The sequence below is a fragment of the Oncorhynchus clarkii genome, chromosome 27, assembly GCF_045791955.1.
Source record: "Oncorhynchus clarkii lewisi isolate Uvic-CL-2024 chromosome 27, UVic_Ocla_1.0, whole genome shotgun sequence".
Lineage (NCBI taxonomy): Eukaryota > Metazoa > Chordata > Actinopteri > Salmoniformes > Salmonidae > Oncorhynchus > Oncorhynchus clarkii.
In genome coordinates, this window is record NC_092173.1 from 50,353,540 (window position 1) to 50,372,868 (window position 19,329).

The 19,329-nt window shown below is 46.4% G+C and overlaps 1 protein-coding gene across 1 annotated transcript in view; it reads right to left on the reverse strand.

Annotated features, from left to right (window-relative positions):
• LOC139385502 (contactin-5-like) overlaps positions 1–19,329 on the reverse strand; it is a 535,984-nt gene that overhangs the window by 242,776 nt on the left and 273,879 nt on the right. Inside the window, exon 7 of the mRNA XM_071130610.1 lies at positions 11,294–11,497. Coding sequence (XP_070986711.1) covers positions 11,294–11,497 — 204 coding nt within the window. The remainder of the gene's footprint in view (positions 1–11,293; positions 11,498–19,329) is intronic.

Consider the following 19,329-nt stretch of genomic DNA (forward strand, 5'->3'; position numbering starts at 1 on the left):
ACAGTAAATCTGCCATTAGGTTTCCACCTGGGAATCACGTCATGATGACGTCATGATGACAGTCAATCTGCCATTAGGTTTCCACCTGGGAATCACGTCATGATGACAGTCAATCTGCCATTAGGTTTCCACTTGGGAATCATGTCATGATGACAGTCAATCTGCCATTAGGTTTCCACCTAGGAATCACATCATGATGACAGTAAATCTGCCCATTAGGTTTCCACCTGGGAATCACGTCATGATGACAGTCAATCTGCCATTAGGTTTCCACCTGGGATGACAGTCAATCTGCCATTAGGTTTCCACCTGGGAATCACGTCATGATGACGTCATGATGACAGTCAATCTGCCATTAGGTTTCCACCTGGGAATCACGTCATGATGACAGTCAATCTGCCATTAGGTTTCCACCTGGGAATCACGTCATGATGACAGTCAATCTGCCATTAGGTTTCCACTGCCATGGGAATCACGTCATGATGACCGTCAATCTGCCATTAGGTTTCCACCTGGGAATCACGTCATGATGACAGTCAATCTGCCCATTAGGTTTCCACCTGGGAATCACGTCATGATGACAGTCAATCTGCCATTAGGTTTCCACCTGGGAATCACGTCATGATGACGTCATGATGACAGTCAATCTGCCATTAGGTTTCCACCTGGGAATCACATCATGATGACAGTCAATCTGCCATTAGGTTTCCACCTGGGAATCACGTCATGATGACAGTCAATCTGCCCATTAGGTTTCCACCTGGGAATCACGTCATGATGACAGTGAATCTGCCATTAGGTTTCCACCTGGGAATCACGTCATGATGACATGATGACAGTCAATCTGCCATTAGGTTTCCACCTGGGAATCACATCATGATGACAGTCAATCTGCCATTAGGTTTCCACCTGGGAATCACGTCATGATGACAGTCAATCTGCCCATTAGGTTTCCACCTGGGAATCACGTCATGATGACAGTGAATCTGCCATTAGGTTTCCACCTGGGAATCACGTCATGATGACAGTCAATCTGCCATTAGGTTTCCACCTGGGAATCACGTCATGATGACAGTCAATCTGCCATTAGGTTTCCACCTGGGAATCACGTCATGATGACGTCATGATGACAGTCAATCTGCCATTAGGTTTCCACCTGGGAATCACGTCATGATGACAGTCAATCTGCCATTAGGTTTCCACTTGGGAATCATGTCATGATGACAGTCAATCTGCCATTAGGTTTCCACCTAGGAATCACATCATGATGACAGTAAATCTGCCCATTAGGTTTCCACCTGGGAATCACGTCATGATGACAGTCAATCTGCCATTAGGTTTCCACCTGGGAATCACGTCATGATGACGTCATGATGACAGTCAATCTGCCATTAGGTTTCCACCTGGGAATCACGTCATGATGACAGTCAATCTGCCATTAGGTTTCCACCTGGGAATCACGTCATGATGACAGTCAATCTGCCATTAGGTTTCCACTTGGGAATCACGTCATGATGACCGTCAATCTGCCATTAGGTTTCCACCTGGGAATCACGTCATGATGACAGTCAACCTGCCCATTAGGTTTGCACCTGGGAATCACGTCATGATGACAGTCAATCTGCCATTAGGTTTCCACCTGGGAATCACGTCATGATGACAGTCAATCTGCCATTAGGTTTCCACCTGGGAATCACGTCATGATGACAGTCAATCTGCCATTAGGTTTCCACCTGGGAATCACGTCATGATGACAGTCAATCTGCCATTAGGTTTCCACCTGGGAATCACGTCATGATGACAGTCATGCCATGACCTGGGAATCACGTCATGATGACTGCCATTAGGTTTCCACCTGGGAATCACATCATGATGACAGTCAATCTGCCATTAGGTTTCCACCTGGGAATCACGTCATGATGACAGTCAATCTGCCATTAGGTTTCCACCTGGGAATCACGTCATGATGACAGTGAATCTGCCATTAGGTTTCCACCTGGGAATCACGTCATGATGACAGTCAATCTGCCATTAGGTTTCCACCTGGGAATCACGTCATGATGACAGTCAATCTGCCATTAGGTTTCCACCTGGGAATCACGTCATGATGACAGTCAATCTGCCATTAGGTTTCCACCTGGGAATCACGTCATGATGATCAATGATGACAGTCAATCTGCCATTAGGTTTCCACCTGGGAATCACGTCATGATGACAGTCAATCTGCCATTAGGTTTCCACCTGGGAATCATGTCATGATGACAGTCAATCTGCCATTAGGTTTCCACCTGGGAATCACGTCATGATGACAGTCAATCTGCCCATTAGGTTTCCACCTGGGAATCACGTCATGATGACAGTCAATCTGCCATTAGGTTTCCACCTGGGAATCACGTCATGATGACAGTCAATCTGCCATTAGGTTTCCACCTGGGAATCACGTCATGATGACAGTCAATCTGCCATTAGGTTTCCACCTGGGAATCACGTCATGATGACAGTCAATCTGCCATTAGGTTTCCACCTGGGAATCACGTCATGATGACAGTCAATCTGCCATTAGGTTTCCACCTGGGAATCACATTATGACAGTCAATCTGCCCATTAGGTTTCCACCTGGGAATCACGTCATGATGACAGTCAATCTGCCATTAGGTTTCCACCTGGGAATCACGTCATGATGACAGTCAATCTGCCATTAGGTTTCCACCTGGGAATCACGTCATGATGACAGTCAATCTGCCATTAGGTTTCCACCTGGGAATCACGTCATGATGACAGTCAATCTTAGGTTTCCACCTAGGAATCCATTAGGTTTGCACCTGGGAATCACGTCATGATGACAGTCAATCTGCCATTAGGTTTCCACCTGGGAATCACGTCATGATGACAGTCAATCTGCCATTAGGTTTCCACCTGGGAATCACGTCATGATGACAGTCAATCTGCCATTAGGTTTCCACCTGGGAATCACGTCATGATGACAGTCAATCTGCCATTAGGTTTCCACCTGGGAATCACGTCATGATGACAGTCAATCTGCCATTAGGTTTCCACCTGGGAATCACGTCATGATGACAGTCATGATGACAGTCATGATGACAGTGCCATTAGGTTTCCACCTGGGAATCACGTCATGATGACAGTCAATCTGCCATTAGGTTTCCACCTGGGAATCACGTCATGATGACAGTCAATCTGCCATTAGGTTTCCACCTGGGAATCACGTCATGATGACAGTCAATCTGCCATTAGGTTTCCACCTGGGAATCACGTCATGATGACAGTCAATCTGCCATTAGGTTTCCACCTGGGAATCACGTCATGATGACAGTCAGTTAGGTTTCCACAACGTCTGCCATTAGGTTTCCACCTGGGAATCACGTCATGATGACAGTCAATCTGCCATTAGGTTTCCACCTGGGAATCACGTCATGATCATGATGACAGTCAATCTGCCATTAGGTTTCCACCTGGGAATCACGTCATGATGACAGATGACAGTCAATCTGCCATTAGGTTTCCACCTGGGAATCACGTCATGATGACAGTCAATCTGCCATTAGGTTTCCACCTGGGAATCACGTCATGATGACAGTCAATCTGCCATTAGGTTTCCACCTGGGAATCACATCATGATGACAGTCAATGACAGTCTGCCCATTAGGTTTCCACCTGGGAATCACGTCATGATGACAGTCAATCTGCCATTAGGTTTCCACCTGGGAATCACGTCATGATGACAGTCAATCTGCCATTAGGTTTCCACCTGGGAATCACGTCATGATGACAGTCAATCTGCCATTAGGTTTCCACCTCATGGAATCACCACCTCATGATGACAGTCAATCTGCCATTAGGTTTCCACCTGGGAATCACGTCATGATGACAGATGACAGTCAATCTGCCATTAGGTTTCCACCTGGGAATCACGTCATGATGACAGTCAATCTGCCATTAGGTTTCCACCTGGGAATCACGTCATGATGACAGTCAATCTGCCCATTAGGTTTCCACCTGGGAATCACGTCATGATGACAGTCAATCTGCCATTAGGTTTCCACCTGGGAATCACGTCATGATGACGTCATGATGACAGTCAATCTGCCATTAGGTTTCCACCTGGGAATCACGTCATGATGACAGTCAATCTGCCATTAGGTTTCCACCTGGGAATCACGTCATGTCATGATGACAGTCAATCTGCCATTAGGTTTCCACCTGGGAATCACGTCATGATGACAGTCAATCTGCCCATTAGGTTTCCACCTGGGAATCACGTCATGATGACAGTCAATCTGCCATTAGGTTTCCACCTGGGAATCACGTCATGATGACAGTTAGGTTTCCAATCTGCAGTCAATCTGCCATTAGGTTTCCACCTCCACCTGGGAATCACGTCATGATGACAGTCAATCTGCCATTAGGTTTCCACCTGGGAATCACGTCATGATGACAGTCAATCTGCCCATTAGGTTTCCACCTGGGAATCACGTCATGATGACAGTCAATCTGCCATTAGGTTTCCACCTGGGAATCACGTCATGATGACAGTCAATCTGCCATTAGGTTTCCACCTGGGAATCACGTCATGATGACAGTCAATCTGCCATTAGGTTTCCACCTGGGAATCACGTCATGACAGTCAATCTGATTAGGTTTCCACAGTCAATCTGCCATTAGGTTTCCACCTGGGAATCACGTCATGATGACAGTCAATCTGCCATTAGGTTTCCACCTGGGAATCACGTCATGATGACAGTCAATCTGCCATTAGGTTTCCACCTGGGAATCACGTCATGATGACAGTCTGCCATTAGGTTTCCACCTGGGAATCACGTCATGATCTGCCATTAGGTTTCCACCTGGGAATCACGTCATGATGACAGTCAATCTGCCATTAGGTTTCCACCTGGGAATCACGTCATGATGACAGTCAATCTGCCATTAGGTTTCCACCTGGGAATCACGTCATGATCTGCCCATTAGGTTTCCACCTGGGAATCACGTCATGATGACAGTCAATCTGCCATTAGGTTTCCACCTGGGAATCACGTCATGATGACAGTCAATCTGCCATTAGGTTTCCACCTGGGAATCACGTCATGATGACAGTCGTCAATCTGCCATTGCCAGGTTTCCACCTGGGAATCACGTCATGATGACAGTCAATCTGCCCATTAGGTTTCTGCCACCTGGGAATCACGTCATGATGACAGTCAATCTGCCATTAGGTTTCCACCTGGGAATCACGTCATGATGACAGTCAATCTGCCATTAGGTTTCCACCTGGGAATCACGTCATGATGACAGTCAATCTGCCATTAGGTTTCCACCTGGGAATCACGTCATGATGACAGTCAATCTGCCATTAGGTTTCCACCTGGGAATCACGTCATGATGACGTCATGATGACAGTCAATCTGCCATTAGGTTTCCACCTGGGAATCACATCATGATGACAGTCAATCTGCCATTAGGTTTCCACCTGGGAATCACGTCATGATGACAGTCAATCTGCCCATTAGGTTTCCACCTGGGAATCACGTCATGATGACAGTGAATCTGCCATTAGGTTTCCACCTGGGAATCACGTCATGATGACAGTCAATCTGCCATTAGGTTTCCACCTGGGAATCACGTCATGATGACAGTCAATCTGCCAGTCAATCTGCCATTAGGTTTCCACCTGGGAATCACGTCATGATGACAGTCAATCTGCCATTAGGTTTCCACCTGGGAATCACGTCATGATGACAGTCAATCTGCCATTAGGTTTCCACCTGGGAATCACGTCATGATGACAGTCAATCTGCCATTAGGTTTCCACCTTGGGAATCATGTCATGATGACAGTCAATCTGCCATTAGGTTTCCACCTGGGAATCACGTCATGATGACAGTCAATCTGCCCATTAGGTTTACACCTGGGAATCACGTCATGATGACAGTCAATCTGCCATTAGGTTTCCACCTGGGAATCACGTCATGATGACAGTCAATCTGCCATTAGGTTTCCACCTGGGAATCACGTCATGATGACAGTCAATCTGCCATTAGGTTTCCACCTGGGAATCACGTCATCAATCTGATTAGGTTTCCACCTGGGAATCATGATGACAGTCAATCTGCCATTAGGTTTCCACCTGGGAATCACGTCATGATGACAGTCAATCTGCCATTAGGTTTCCACCTGGGAATCACGTCATGATGACGTCATGATGACAGTCAATCTGCCATTAGGTTTCCACCTGGGAATCACGTCATGATGACAGTCAATCTGCCATTAGGTTTCCACCTGGGAATCACGTCATGATGACGTCATGATGACAGTCAATCTGCCATTAGGTTTCCACCTGGGAATCACGTCATGATGACAGTCAATCTGCCATTAGGTTTCCACCTGGGAATCACGTCATGATGACAGTCAATCTGCCATTAGGTTTCCACTTGGGAATCACGTCATGATGACCGTCAATCTGCCATTAGGTTTCCACCTGGGAATCACGTCATGATGACAGTCAATCCATTAGGTTTGCCATTAGGTTTGCACCTGGGAATCACGTCATGATGACAGTCAATCTGCCATTAGGTTTCCACCTGTGAATCACGTCATGATGACAGTCAATCTGCCATTAGGTTTCCACCTGGGAATCACGTCATGATGACAGTCAATCTGCCCATTAGGTTTACACCTGGGAATCACGTCATGATGACAGTCAATCTGCCATTAGGTTTCCACCTGGGAATCACGTCATGATGACGTCATGATGACAGTCAATCTGCCATTAGGTTTCCACCTGAATCAGTCATGATGACAGTCAATCTGCCATTAGGTTTCCACCTGGGAATCACGTCATGATGACAGTCAATCTGCCATTAGGTTTCCACCTGGGAATCACGTCATGATGACAGTCAATCTGCCATTAGGTTTCCACCTGGGAATCACGTCATGATGACAGTCAATCTGCCATTAGGTTTCCACCTGGGAATCACGTCATGATGACAGTCAATCTGCCATTAGGTTTCCACCTGGGAATCACGTCATGATGACGTCATCATGATGACAGTCAATCTGCCATTAGGTTTCCACCTGGGAATCACGTCATGATGACAGTCAATCTGCCATTAGGTTTCCACCTGGGAATCACGTCATGATGACAGTCAATCTGCCCATTAGGTTTCCACCTGGGAATCACGTCATGATGACAGTCAATCTGCCATTAGGTTTCCACCTGGGAATCACGTCATGATGACGTCATGATGACAGTCAATCTGCCATTAGGTTTCCACCTGGGAATCACGTCATGATGACAGTCAATCTGCCATTAGGTTTCCACCTGGGAATCACGTCATGATGACAGTCAATCTGCCATTAGGTTTCCACCTGGGAATCACGTCATGATGACAGTCAATCTGCCCATTAGGTTTCCACCTGGGAATCACGTCATGATGACAGTCAATCTGCCATTAGGTTTCCACCTGGGAATCACGTCATGATGACAGTCAATCTGCCATTAGGTTTCCACCTGGGAATCACGTCATGATGACAGTCAATCTGCCATTAGGTTTCCACCTGGGAATCACGTCATGATGACAGTCAATCTGCCATTAGGTTTCCACCTGGGAATCACGTCATGATGACAGTCAATCTGCCATTAGGTTTCCACCTGGGAATCACGTCATGATGACAGTCAATCTGCCATTAGGTTTCCACCTGGGAATCACGTCATGATGACAGTCAATCTGCCATTAGGTTTCCACCTGGGAATCACGTCATCATGACGTCATGATGACAGTCAATCTGCCATTAGGTTTCCACCTGGGAATCACGTCATGATGACAGTCAATCTGCCATTAGGTTTCCACCTGGGAATCACGTCATGATGACAGTCAATCTGCCATTAGGTTTCCACCTGGGAATCACGTCATGATGACGTCATGATGACAGTCAATCTGCCATTAGGTTTCCACCTGGGAATCACGTCATGATGACAGTCAATCTGCCATTAGGTTTCCACCTGGGAATCACGTCATGATGACATGTGACAGTCAATCTGCCATTAGGTTTCCACCTGGGAATCACGTCATGATGACAGTCAATCTGCCATTAGGTTTCCACCTGGGAATCACGTCATGATGACAGTCAATCTGCCATTAGGTTTCCACCTTGGGAATCACGTCATGATGACAGTCAATCTGCCATTAGGTTTCCACCTGGGAATCACGTCATGATGACCATCTGCCATTAGGTTTCCACCTGGGAATCACGTCATGATGACAGTCAATCTGCCCATTAGGTTTCCACCTGGGAATCACGTCATGATGACAGTCAATCTGCCATTAGGTTTCCACCTGTCACGTCATGAATCACGTCACGTCATGATGACAGTCAATCTGCCATTAGGTTTCCACCTGGGAATCACGTCATGATGACAGTCAATCTGCCCATTAGGTTTCCACCTGGGAATCACGTCATGATGACAGTCAATCTGCCATTAGGTTTCCACCTGGGAATCACGTCATGATGACGTCATGATGACAGTCAATCTGCCATTAGGTTTCCACCTGGGAATCACGTATCATGATGACAGTCAATCTGCCATTAGGTTTCCACCTGGGAATCACGTCATGATGACAGTCAATCTGCCCATTAGGTTTCCACCTGGGAATCACGTCATGATGACAGTCAATCTGCCATTAGGTTTCCACCTGGGAATCACGTCATGATGACAGTCAATCTGCCATTAGGTTTCCACCTGGGAATCACGTCATGATGACAGTCAATCTGCCATTAGGTTTCCACCTGGGAATCACGTCATGATGACGTCATGATGACAGTCAATCTGCCATTAGGTTTCCACCTGGGAATCACGTCATGATGACAGTCAATCTGCCATTAGGTTTCCACCTGGGAATCATGTCATGATGACAGTCAATCTGCCATTAGGTTTCCACCTGGGAATCACGTCATGATGACAGTCAATCTGCCCATTAGGTTTCCACCTGGGAATCACGTCATGATGACAGTCAATCTGCCATTAGGTTTCCACCTGGGAATCACGTCATGATGACGTCATGATGACAGTCAATCTGCCATTAGGTTTCCACCTGGGAATCACGTCATGATGACAGTCAATCTGCCCATTAGGTTTCCACCTGGGAATCACGTCATGATGACAGTGAATCTGCCATTAGGTTTCCACCTGGGAATCACGTCATGATGACAGTCAATCTGCCATTAGGTTTCCACCTGGGAATCACGTCATGATGACAGTCAATCTGCAATTAGGTTTCCACCTGGGAATCACGTCATGATGACGTCATGATGACAGTCAATCTGCCATTAGGTTTCCACCTGGGAATCACGTCATGATGACAGTCAATCTGCCATTAGGTTTCCACTTGGGAATCACGTCATGATGACAGTCAATCTGCCATTAGGTTTCCACCTAGGAATCACATCATGATGACAGTAAATCTGCCCATTAGGTTTCCACCTGGGAATCACGTCATGATGACAGTCAATCTGCCATTAGGTTTCCACCTGGGAATCACGTCATGATGACAGTCAATCTGCCATTAGGTTTCCACCTGGGAATCACGTCATGATGACAGTCAATCTGCCATTAGGTTTCCACCTGGGAATCACGCCATTAGGTTTCCACCTGGGAATCACTTCATGATGACAGTCAATCTGCCATTAGGTTTCCACCTGGGAATCACGTCATGATGACTGTCAATCTTCCATTAGGTTTCCACCTGGGAATCACTTCATGATGACAGTCAATCTGCCATTAGGTTTCCACCTGGGAATCACGTCATGATGACATCAATCTGTCACGTCATGATGACAGTCAATCTGCCATTAGGTTTCCACCTGGGAATCACGTCATGATGACAGTGACAGTCAATCTGCATTAGGTTTCCACCTGGGAATCACGTCATGATGACAGTCAATCTGCCATTAGGTTTCCACCTGGGAATCACGTCATGATGACAGTCAATCTTCCATTAGGTTTCCACCTGGGAATCACTTCATGATGACAGTCAATCTGCCATTAGGTTTCCACCTGGGAATCACGTCATGATGACAGTCAATCTGCCCGGTAGGTTTCCACCTGGGAATCACGTCATGATGACAGTCAATCTGCCATTAGGTTTCCACCTGGGAATCACGTCATGATGACGTCATGATGACAGTCAATCTGCCATTAGGTTTCCACCTGGGAATCACGTCATGATGACAGTCAATCTGCCATTAGGTTTCCACCTGGGAATCACGTCATGATGACAGTCAATCTGCCCATTAGGTTTGCACCTGGGAATCACGTCATGATGACAGTCAATCTGCCATTAGGTTTCCACCTGTGAATCACGTCATGATGACAGTCAATCTGCCATTAGGTTTCCACCTGGGAATCACGTCATGATGACAGTCAATCTGCCATTAGGTTTCCACCTGGGAATCATGTCATGATGACAGTCAATCTGCCCATTAGGTTTCCACCTGGGAATCACGTCATGATGACAGTCAATCTGCCATTAGGATTCCACCTGGGAGTCACGTCATGATGATGTCATGATGACACTCAATCTGCTATTAGGTTTCCACCTGGGAATCACGTCATGATGACAGTCAATCTGCCATTAGGTTTCCACCTGGGAATCACGTCATGATGACAGTCAATCTGCCATTAGGTTACCACCTGGGAATCACGTCATGATGACGTCATGATGACAGTCAATCTGCCATTAGGTTTCCACCTGGGAATCACGTCATGATGACAGTCAATCTGCCATTAGGTTTCCACCTGGGAATCACGTCATGATGACAGTCAATCTGCCATTAGGTTTCCACCTGGGAATCACGTCATGATGACAGTCAATCTGCCATTAGGTTTCCACCTGGATGAGGAGGGTACAGACTGTGAGGTATGAGGAGGCTGTCAGTGGTGTGTGTAGAGGGATGAAGGGGTGTGTCAGGGGCATGTGTAGAGGGATGAAGGGGTGTGTCAGGGGCGTGTGTAGAGGGGTGAAGGGGTGTGTCAGGGGCATGTGTAGAGGGATGAAGGGGTGTGTCAGGGGCGTGTGTAGAGGGGTGAAGGGGTGTGTCAGGGGCATGTGTAGAGGGATGAAGGCGTGTGTCAGGGGCGTGTGTAGAGGGATGAAGGGGTGTGTCAAGGGCATGTGTAGAGGGATGAAGGGGTGTGTCAGGGGCGTGTGTAGAGGGATGAAGGGGTGTGTCAGGGGCGTGTGTAGAGGGGTGAATGGGTGTGTCAGGGGCTTCTCACCATCTGTTCTGAGTGTGAGTGGCGTGGGCGGGCTGAGGACCCTGGCGTTGGTCACTGTGTTCTTCACCAGACAGATGTAGCTGCCCACGTCGCTAGGCTGCACTTTGGACACGTACAGGTTGCCCGTTACCTGGGAGATGAACCGCCGGCTATCCTCGGCCACAAACGATGGGAACTCGTTGAACACCCAGCTATACATGATCTCTGGAGAGGAGGAGGAGAGGAGAGCAGAGGAGGAGAGCACAGGAAGAGGAGACACGGAGAGGAGATGAGACACGGAGAGGAGGAGGAGAGGAGGAGACACGGAGAGGAGGAGGAGAAGAGAGGAGACACGGAGGAGCACGCAAAACAAACATAAATGAGTATACGGATGAGACTACTGTAGTCTACCTGAGAGAGGACACCACATTACTGTAGTCTACCTGAGAGAGGACACCACATTACTGTAGTCTACCTGAGAGAGGACACCACATTACTGTAGTCTACCTGAGAGGACACCACATTACTGTAGTCTACCTGAGAGAGGACACCACATTACTGTAGTCTACATGAGAGAGGACACCACATTACTGTAGTCTACCTGAGAGAGGACACCACATTACTGTAGTCTACCTGAGAGAGGACACCACATTACTGTAGTCTACCTGAGAGAGGACACCACATTACTGTAGTCTACCTGAGAGAGGACAACACATTACTGTAGTCTACCTGAGAGAGGAGACCACATTACTGTAGTCTACCTGAGAGAGGAGACCACATTACTGTAGTCTACCTGAGAGAGGACACCACATTACTGTAGTCTACCTGAGAGAGGACACCACATTACTGTAGTCTACCTGAGAGAGGACACCACATTACTGTAGTCTACCTGAGAGAGGACACCACATTACTGTAGTCTACCTGAGAGAGGACACCACATTACTGTAGTCTACCTGAGAGAGGACACCACATTACTGTAGTCTACCTGAGAGAGGACACCAGTGTAAGACTGCTGCTGCTGATAGCTACGTGAGACAACCACATATCACAGTCAAATATATAGAATACGAATATGGAATAATCCAGTCCAGCTAAACTATAGATATATCGACGAATAAGACATCCGAGGACATTCATATTTTACACACACATGAAGGTACCCATAAGCACACGTTTCTGATGAAAAACACATATGTGAAAAAAAAGTGTTGATTTGGCATTTGGGAAATAAATTCTTCAACTCCTCATATCTACAGTTCAAATAGCACCCTATTCCCTATGTAGTGCACTACTACTACCAGGGCCCTCTGGTCTAAAGTAGTGCACTACTACTACCAGGGCCCTCTGGTCTAAAGTAGTGCACTACTACTACCAGGGCCCTCTGGTCTAAAGTAGTGCACTACTACTACCAGGGCCCTCTGGTCTAAAGTAGTGCACTACTACTACCAGGGCCCTCTGGTCTAAAGTAGTGCACTACTACTACCAGGGCCCTCTGGTCTAAAGTAGTGCACTACTACTACCAGGGCCCACTGGTCTAAAGTAGTGCACTACTACTACCAGGGCCCTCTGGTCTAAAGTAGTGCACCACTACTACCAGGGCCCTCTGGTCTAAAGTAGTGCACTACTACTACCAGGGCCCACTGGTCTAAAGTAGTGCACTACTACTACCAGGGCCCACTGGTCTAAAGTAGTGCACTACTACTACCAGGGCCCACTGGTCTAAAGTAGTGCACTACACAGGGAAATAAGGCTTCATTTGGGACGCAGGCTTAATCTTCTATGCTTATTTTAATCAAAAGAAAAGTTGGATGTTAACATCACAAGTTGCTTGTCTTGAATTTGATTTATGATAAACAGAATGGGGTAGAACTCACTTTTTCTGGCTGGCAGACTCGGCAGCACAGATGTGCATATAAATTAATTACATATAAATGATCTATATATAAATAAACTATATATATAATATATATCAATTAAATATATATCAATTATCTCTATATAAATTAGATGTTCTTACAAATCCAAACCACTGTAAAGTAACAAGATTACACACTGCCTGGGATTTTTATTTTTTATTTTTTTGCTTTTGCCAATGAACTAAATTGTGTATTTTGATGTCTTATCAGGGCAGAGAGAGGCTGATATCATGATGTTCTGTCTTGTGTTTGTCGTGTGTGTGTGTGTGTGTGTGTGTGTGTGTGTGTGTGTGTGGGTGTGTGAGTGTGTGTGTGTGTGTGTGTGTGTGTGTGTGTGTGTGTGTGTGTGTGTGTGTGTGTGTGTGTGTGTGTGAGTGTGTGATTGTGTGTGTGTGTGTATGGGTGCGTGTGATTGTGTGTGTGTGTGTGTGTGTGTGTGTGTGTGTGTGTGCGTGTGGGTGCGTGTGAGTGTGTGTGTGTGTGTGTGTGTGTGTGTGTGTGTGTGTGTGTGTGTGTGTGTGAGTGTGTGATTGTGTGTGTGTGTGTGTATGGGTGCGTGTGATTGTGTGTGTGTGTGTGTATGCGTGCGTGCGTATGGGTGTGTGTGTGTGTGTGTTTGTGTGTGTGTGTGTGGGTACAGAAACCCAACAACAGGTCTGTGTTTCATCCTATTACCCTTCATAAAGGTGCCATTTTGGGACACAACAATGTGACTCTTTAGCTGCTTTACTAATAACTGTTGTTGTTGATGAAGTTCTGACTCCTCCAAGGCAAAGAACAGTTTTATCCTATAGACAGAACAAATAACCGTAGATTGCATAAAAGTGTGTTAAGGCTTAAACCTCAAAGGCACTGATATTGTTTTATGGAGTGCATGGACTATAAAAAAAATAAGAAATCACTCAATTCACTTGAAACTTGAGAATACATTTGGGAATACATTTATATTCAGTAAGAAGATTGACACAACTGGAAGAAACTGCTGCAACTGAGACATCACCCAGTAGTTAACGTCACAGAAGCATATTCCTGTTGATCAGAAACCAGAACAGAACAACTCACCTATACGGAGCCAAACTATTTAAAATAATACCCTGTTCCACATCCCACTGCGTCCACATTGAATCCTCCTACAACACAACACCAAATAATGAAAAATAAAATAACCTCTAAATGTGCTTTATGTTCTCTGTATAACGTCTTCATTTATCCTCACTTTCATAACACCTCTAAATAGCATTACTCATTAATTAAAGGTGAAATCTGCAGTTCAAATGACAACAAAGCAGTCACCCCACTACTGTTTCTGATACATGAGAGGGTGATGGGGCTGAATAAATGTTATCGCTTTCAAATCTGTAGACTTACCATCTACGTACTGAATAAGTTCAAAATGATACGTCTAACCATGTTTTGAGGCTTTACACTCTCTTTGTTTAAAATTATATTGTTGACAAACAATGGAGCAAAACAACCTTATATTTTAGGTTCTGATGGGGTACGAGAGTTTAGCTAAATTCACGAGGCATACAGTAAGTTATATTCTTCAACAATCAATAGCGATATCTCCTTCATTTTAAAGTCTAGAAATGGGTGTATTAATCACACATTGACACTATTCATGACTACGTTGATCCACAACCTTCACAAGGCTTTATTGTATAAACATGATCAAACCTGTAAGATCATTATTTGACATGACTTCTCATTGTTCTGTAGTCACCTTCACCTTCACATTAAATGCTAAATATTAATTCACTCAATCAAAACACTCCGGCTACAGCCTCTAGAACAGACAATCAAAACACTCCTGCTACAGCCTCTAGAACAGACAATCAAAACACTCCTGCTACAGTCTCTAGAACAGACAATCAAAACACTCCTGCTACAGCCTCTAGAACAGACAATCAAAACACTCCTGCTACAGCCTCTAGAACAGACAATCAAAACACTCCTGCTACAGCCTCTAGAACAGACAATCAAAACACTCCTGCTACAGTCTCTAGAACAGACAATCAAAACACTCCGGCTACAGCCTCTAGAACAGACAATCAAAACACTCCTGCTACAGCCTCTAGAACAGACAATCAAAACACTCCTGCTACAGCCTCTAGAACAGTCAATCAAAACACTCCTGCTACAGCCTCTAGAACAGACAATCAAAACACTCCTGCTACAGCCTCTGTAGCACGAGGCACTCACTCCTTTTTGCCCTTCCCACAATCCTGCTCAATTTCTATACTGCTGTCTGTGTCCCAAATATAACATTATTCCCTATATATTGCCTATGGGCAAAAGTAGTGCACTACCCTATGGGCCCTGGACAAAAGTAGTGCACTACCCTATGGGCCCTGGTCAGAAGTAGGGCACTACCCTATGGGCCCTGGTCCAAAGTAGTGCACTACCCTATGGGCCCTGGTCCAAAGTAGTGCACTACCCTATGGGCCCTGGTCCAAAGTAGTGCACTATCAAGGGTTCCATTTAGAACACAGCCCTGTTCTGAAGGAGTACAATTTTTCTATCGGACTTCACATAATAGAAATCAGTATTGGCATTAGGCCCTAACACTAACCTAACCCTAACCCTAACCCTAACCTAACCCTAACCCAATATAAATCAGTATTGGCATTAGGCCCTAACCCTAACCCATTAGGCTAACCCTAACCTAACCTAACCTAACCCTAACCTAACCTAACCTTAACCCTAACCCATTAGGCTAACCCTAACCTAACCTAACCTTAATCCTAACACATTAGGCTAACCCTAACCTAACCTAACCCTAACTTAACCCAGTAGGCTAACCCTAACCTAACCTAACCCTAACCCATTAGGCTAACCCTACCCTAACCCATTAGGCTAACCCTAACCTAACCCTGACCCATTAGGCTAACCCTACCCTAACCCTAACCTAACCTTAACCCTAACACATTAGGCTAACACTAACCCATTAGGCAAACCCTAACCTAACCCTAACCTAACCAAACCCTAACCCATTAGGCTAACACTAAGCTAACCCTGACCTAACCCTAACCTAACCTAACCCTACCCTAACCCCAACCTAACCCTAACCCTACCCTAACCTAACCCCAACCCTAACCCATTAGGCTAACCCTAACCTAACCCTAACCTAAACCCTAACCTAATCATAACCCATTAGGCTAACCCTAACCCTAACCCAATCTAACCCTAACCTAATCTAACCCTAACCTAATCTAACCCTAACCCATTAGGCTAACCCTAACCTAACCCTAACCTAACCCCAACCTAACCCTAACCCATTAGGCTAACCCTAACCTAACCCCAACCTAACCCATTAGGCTAACCATAACCTAATCTAACCTAATCTAATCTAACCATAACCCATTACGCTAACCCTAACCTAAACCTAACCTAATCTAACCCTAACCTAATCTAACCTAACCTAACCCTAACCCATGTCAATCACTACTGATCTTATTTCACAACCTGGCAGGCCAAGGTGTGATGTTTATTTAATTTCAATCAGACCGATCGGTCGACGTTCCTTCACACAGAACATTGGCTAGCTAGCGCTGCGGGGAAAAAGTGATGTAAAAATATAGATAAAACATTGAGTCAGAAATGAATACACCACGGCTATTAGACGCAGAGCGACAGAAAGCAACAGAGCAAATGTAAAATCTATTGCACAAGCGGAACAGTCAGAGTCATCAAGGTCTTTAGCTCTATAGGACTAGACGGGGACTTATTCATCAGGGGAATACTGTGTTGTGAACTGTTTTCAATCTTAAAAATGTTTCTGTCAGTGAACATCTGTGGCTGATTTCTACCCTCTCCCCGGTCCCACCATGAAATGTAATCTGGCATGGAGGCATGGAGGGAGGAGAAGAGAAGAGGAGAGGAGAGGACAAGAGTGGAAAGGAGAGGAGAGGAGAGGAGTGGAGAGGAGAGGAGAGGAGAGGAGAGGAGAGGAGAGGAGAGGAGAGGAGAGGAGAGGAGAGGAGAGGAGAGGAGAGGAGAGGACAAGAGTGGAGAGGAGAGGAGAGTAGTGGAGAGGAGAGGAGAGGACAAGAGTGGAGAGGAGAGGAGAGGAGAGGAGAGGTGAGGAGAGGAGAGGAGAGGAGAGGAGAGGAGAGGAGAGGAGAGGAGAGGAGAGGAGAGGACAAGAGAGGAGAGGAGATGAGATGAGAGGACAAGAGAGGAGAGAAGAGGAGAGGAGAGGAGAGGAGAGGAGAGGAGAGGAGAGGAGAGGAGAGGAGAGGAGAGGAGATGATATGAGATGAGAGGAAAGGACAAGAGAGGAGAGGAGAGGAGAGGAGAGGAGAGGAGAGGAGAGGAGAGGAGAGGAGAGGAGAGGAGAGGAGAGGAGAGGAGAGGAGAATTATGGAGAGGAGAGGAAAGGAGAGTACAAGAGAGGAGAGGAGAGGAGAGGAGAGGACAAGAGTGGAGAAGAGAGGAAATGAGGGGAGTGGAAATGAGAGGAGAGGAGAGGAGAGGTGAGGAGAGGAGAGGAGAGGAGAGAGGTAGAGAGGATGTGAGAGGAATGGAGAGGGGAGGAGAGGAGAGAGGGGTATCTGAGGCTGACAGGCTCTTGGCAAGCCATCCCGAGGGGCCACTCCAGCCGTTGAACAGTAGGATCCTGGAAGAGAGCTGAGCCAAACAGAAAGTGTACACCCCAAATGTCACCCTATTTCATATTTAGTGCACTACTTTTGACCAGCGCCCATAAGGCTCTGGGCAAAAGTAGTGCACTTTATAGGCAATAGGGTGACATTTGGGATGCATACAAAAAACCTAGATGATTCATGACCAAGGAGATCAGATCAACTCAAAGCAGAGCGTACATTAGAGGACAACTGCAGTGAGATGTGAGATATGTCATTAAAAGTTGTCACCTCCCACACACACTACTGCTGTGTCTGCGTGAAAAAATAATGGATTTACATTTCTAATGACCCGGTAAATTACCGGTCAATTTGAGCTCTTGGGTCAAATTGAGCATCCGCTGTGAAAAAATCACAGTTGTAAAATGATAGCTAGGCTAACATGACAAATGATAGCTAGGCTAACATGATAAATGATAGCTACGAGATGACATGTCCTGTGTCCTAAATATTACTCAATTCCCTTTATAGATGCATCCTAAATGTCACTCAATTCCCTTTATAGAGACGGCAGGTAGCCTAGTGGTTAGAGGAGGCAGGTAGCCTAGTAGTTAAAGGAGACTGGTAGACTAGTGGTTAGAGGAGGCAGGTAGCCTAGTGGTTAGAGGAGGCAGGTAGCCTAGTAGTTAGAGGAGACAGGTAGCGTAGTGGTTAGAGGAGGCAGGTAGCCTAGTGGTTAGAGGAGGCAGGTAGCCTAGTGGTTAGAGGAGGCAGGTAGCCTAGTGGTTAGAGGAGGCAGGTAGCCTAGTGGTTAGAGGCAGGTAGTCTAGTGGTTAGACGAGGCAGGTAGCCTAGTGGTTAGAGGAGGCAGGTAGCCTAGTGGTTAGAGGAGGCAGGTAGCCTAGTGGTTAGAGGAGGCAGGTAGCCTAGTGGTTAGAGGAGGCAGGTAGCCTAGTGGTTAGAGGAGGCAGGTAGCCTAGTGGTAGGTAGCCTAGTGGTTAGAGGAGGCAGGTAGCCTAGTGGTTAGAGGAGGCAGGTAGCCTAGTGGTTAGAGGAGGCAGGTAGCCTAGTGGTTAGAGGAGGCAGGTAGCCTAGTGGTTAGAGGAGGCAGGTAGCCTAGTGGTAGGTAGCCTAGTGGTTAGAGGAGGCAGGTAGCCTAGTGGTTAGAGGAGGCAGGTAGCCTAGTGGTTAGAGGAGGCAGGTAGCCTAGTGGTTAGAGGAGGCAGGTAGCCTAGTGGTTAGAGGAGGCAGGTAGCCTAGTGGTTAGAGGAGGCAGGTAGCCTAGTGGTTAGAGGAGGCAGGTAGTCTAGTGGTTAGATGAGGCAGGAAGCCTAGTGGTTAGAGGAGGCAGGTAGCCTAGTGGTTAGAGGAGGCAGGTAACCTAGTGGTAGGTAGCCTAGTGGTTAGAGGAGGCAGGTAGCCTAGTGGTTAGAGGAGGCAGGTAGTCTAGTGGTTAGAGGAGGCAGGTAGCCTAGTGGTTAGAGGAGGCAGGTAGCCTAGTGGTTAGAGGAGGCAGGTAGCCTAGTGGTTAGAGGAGGCAGGTAGCCTAGTGGTTAGA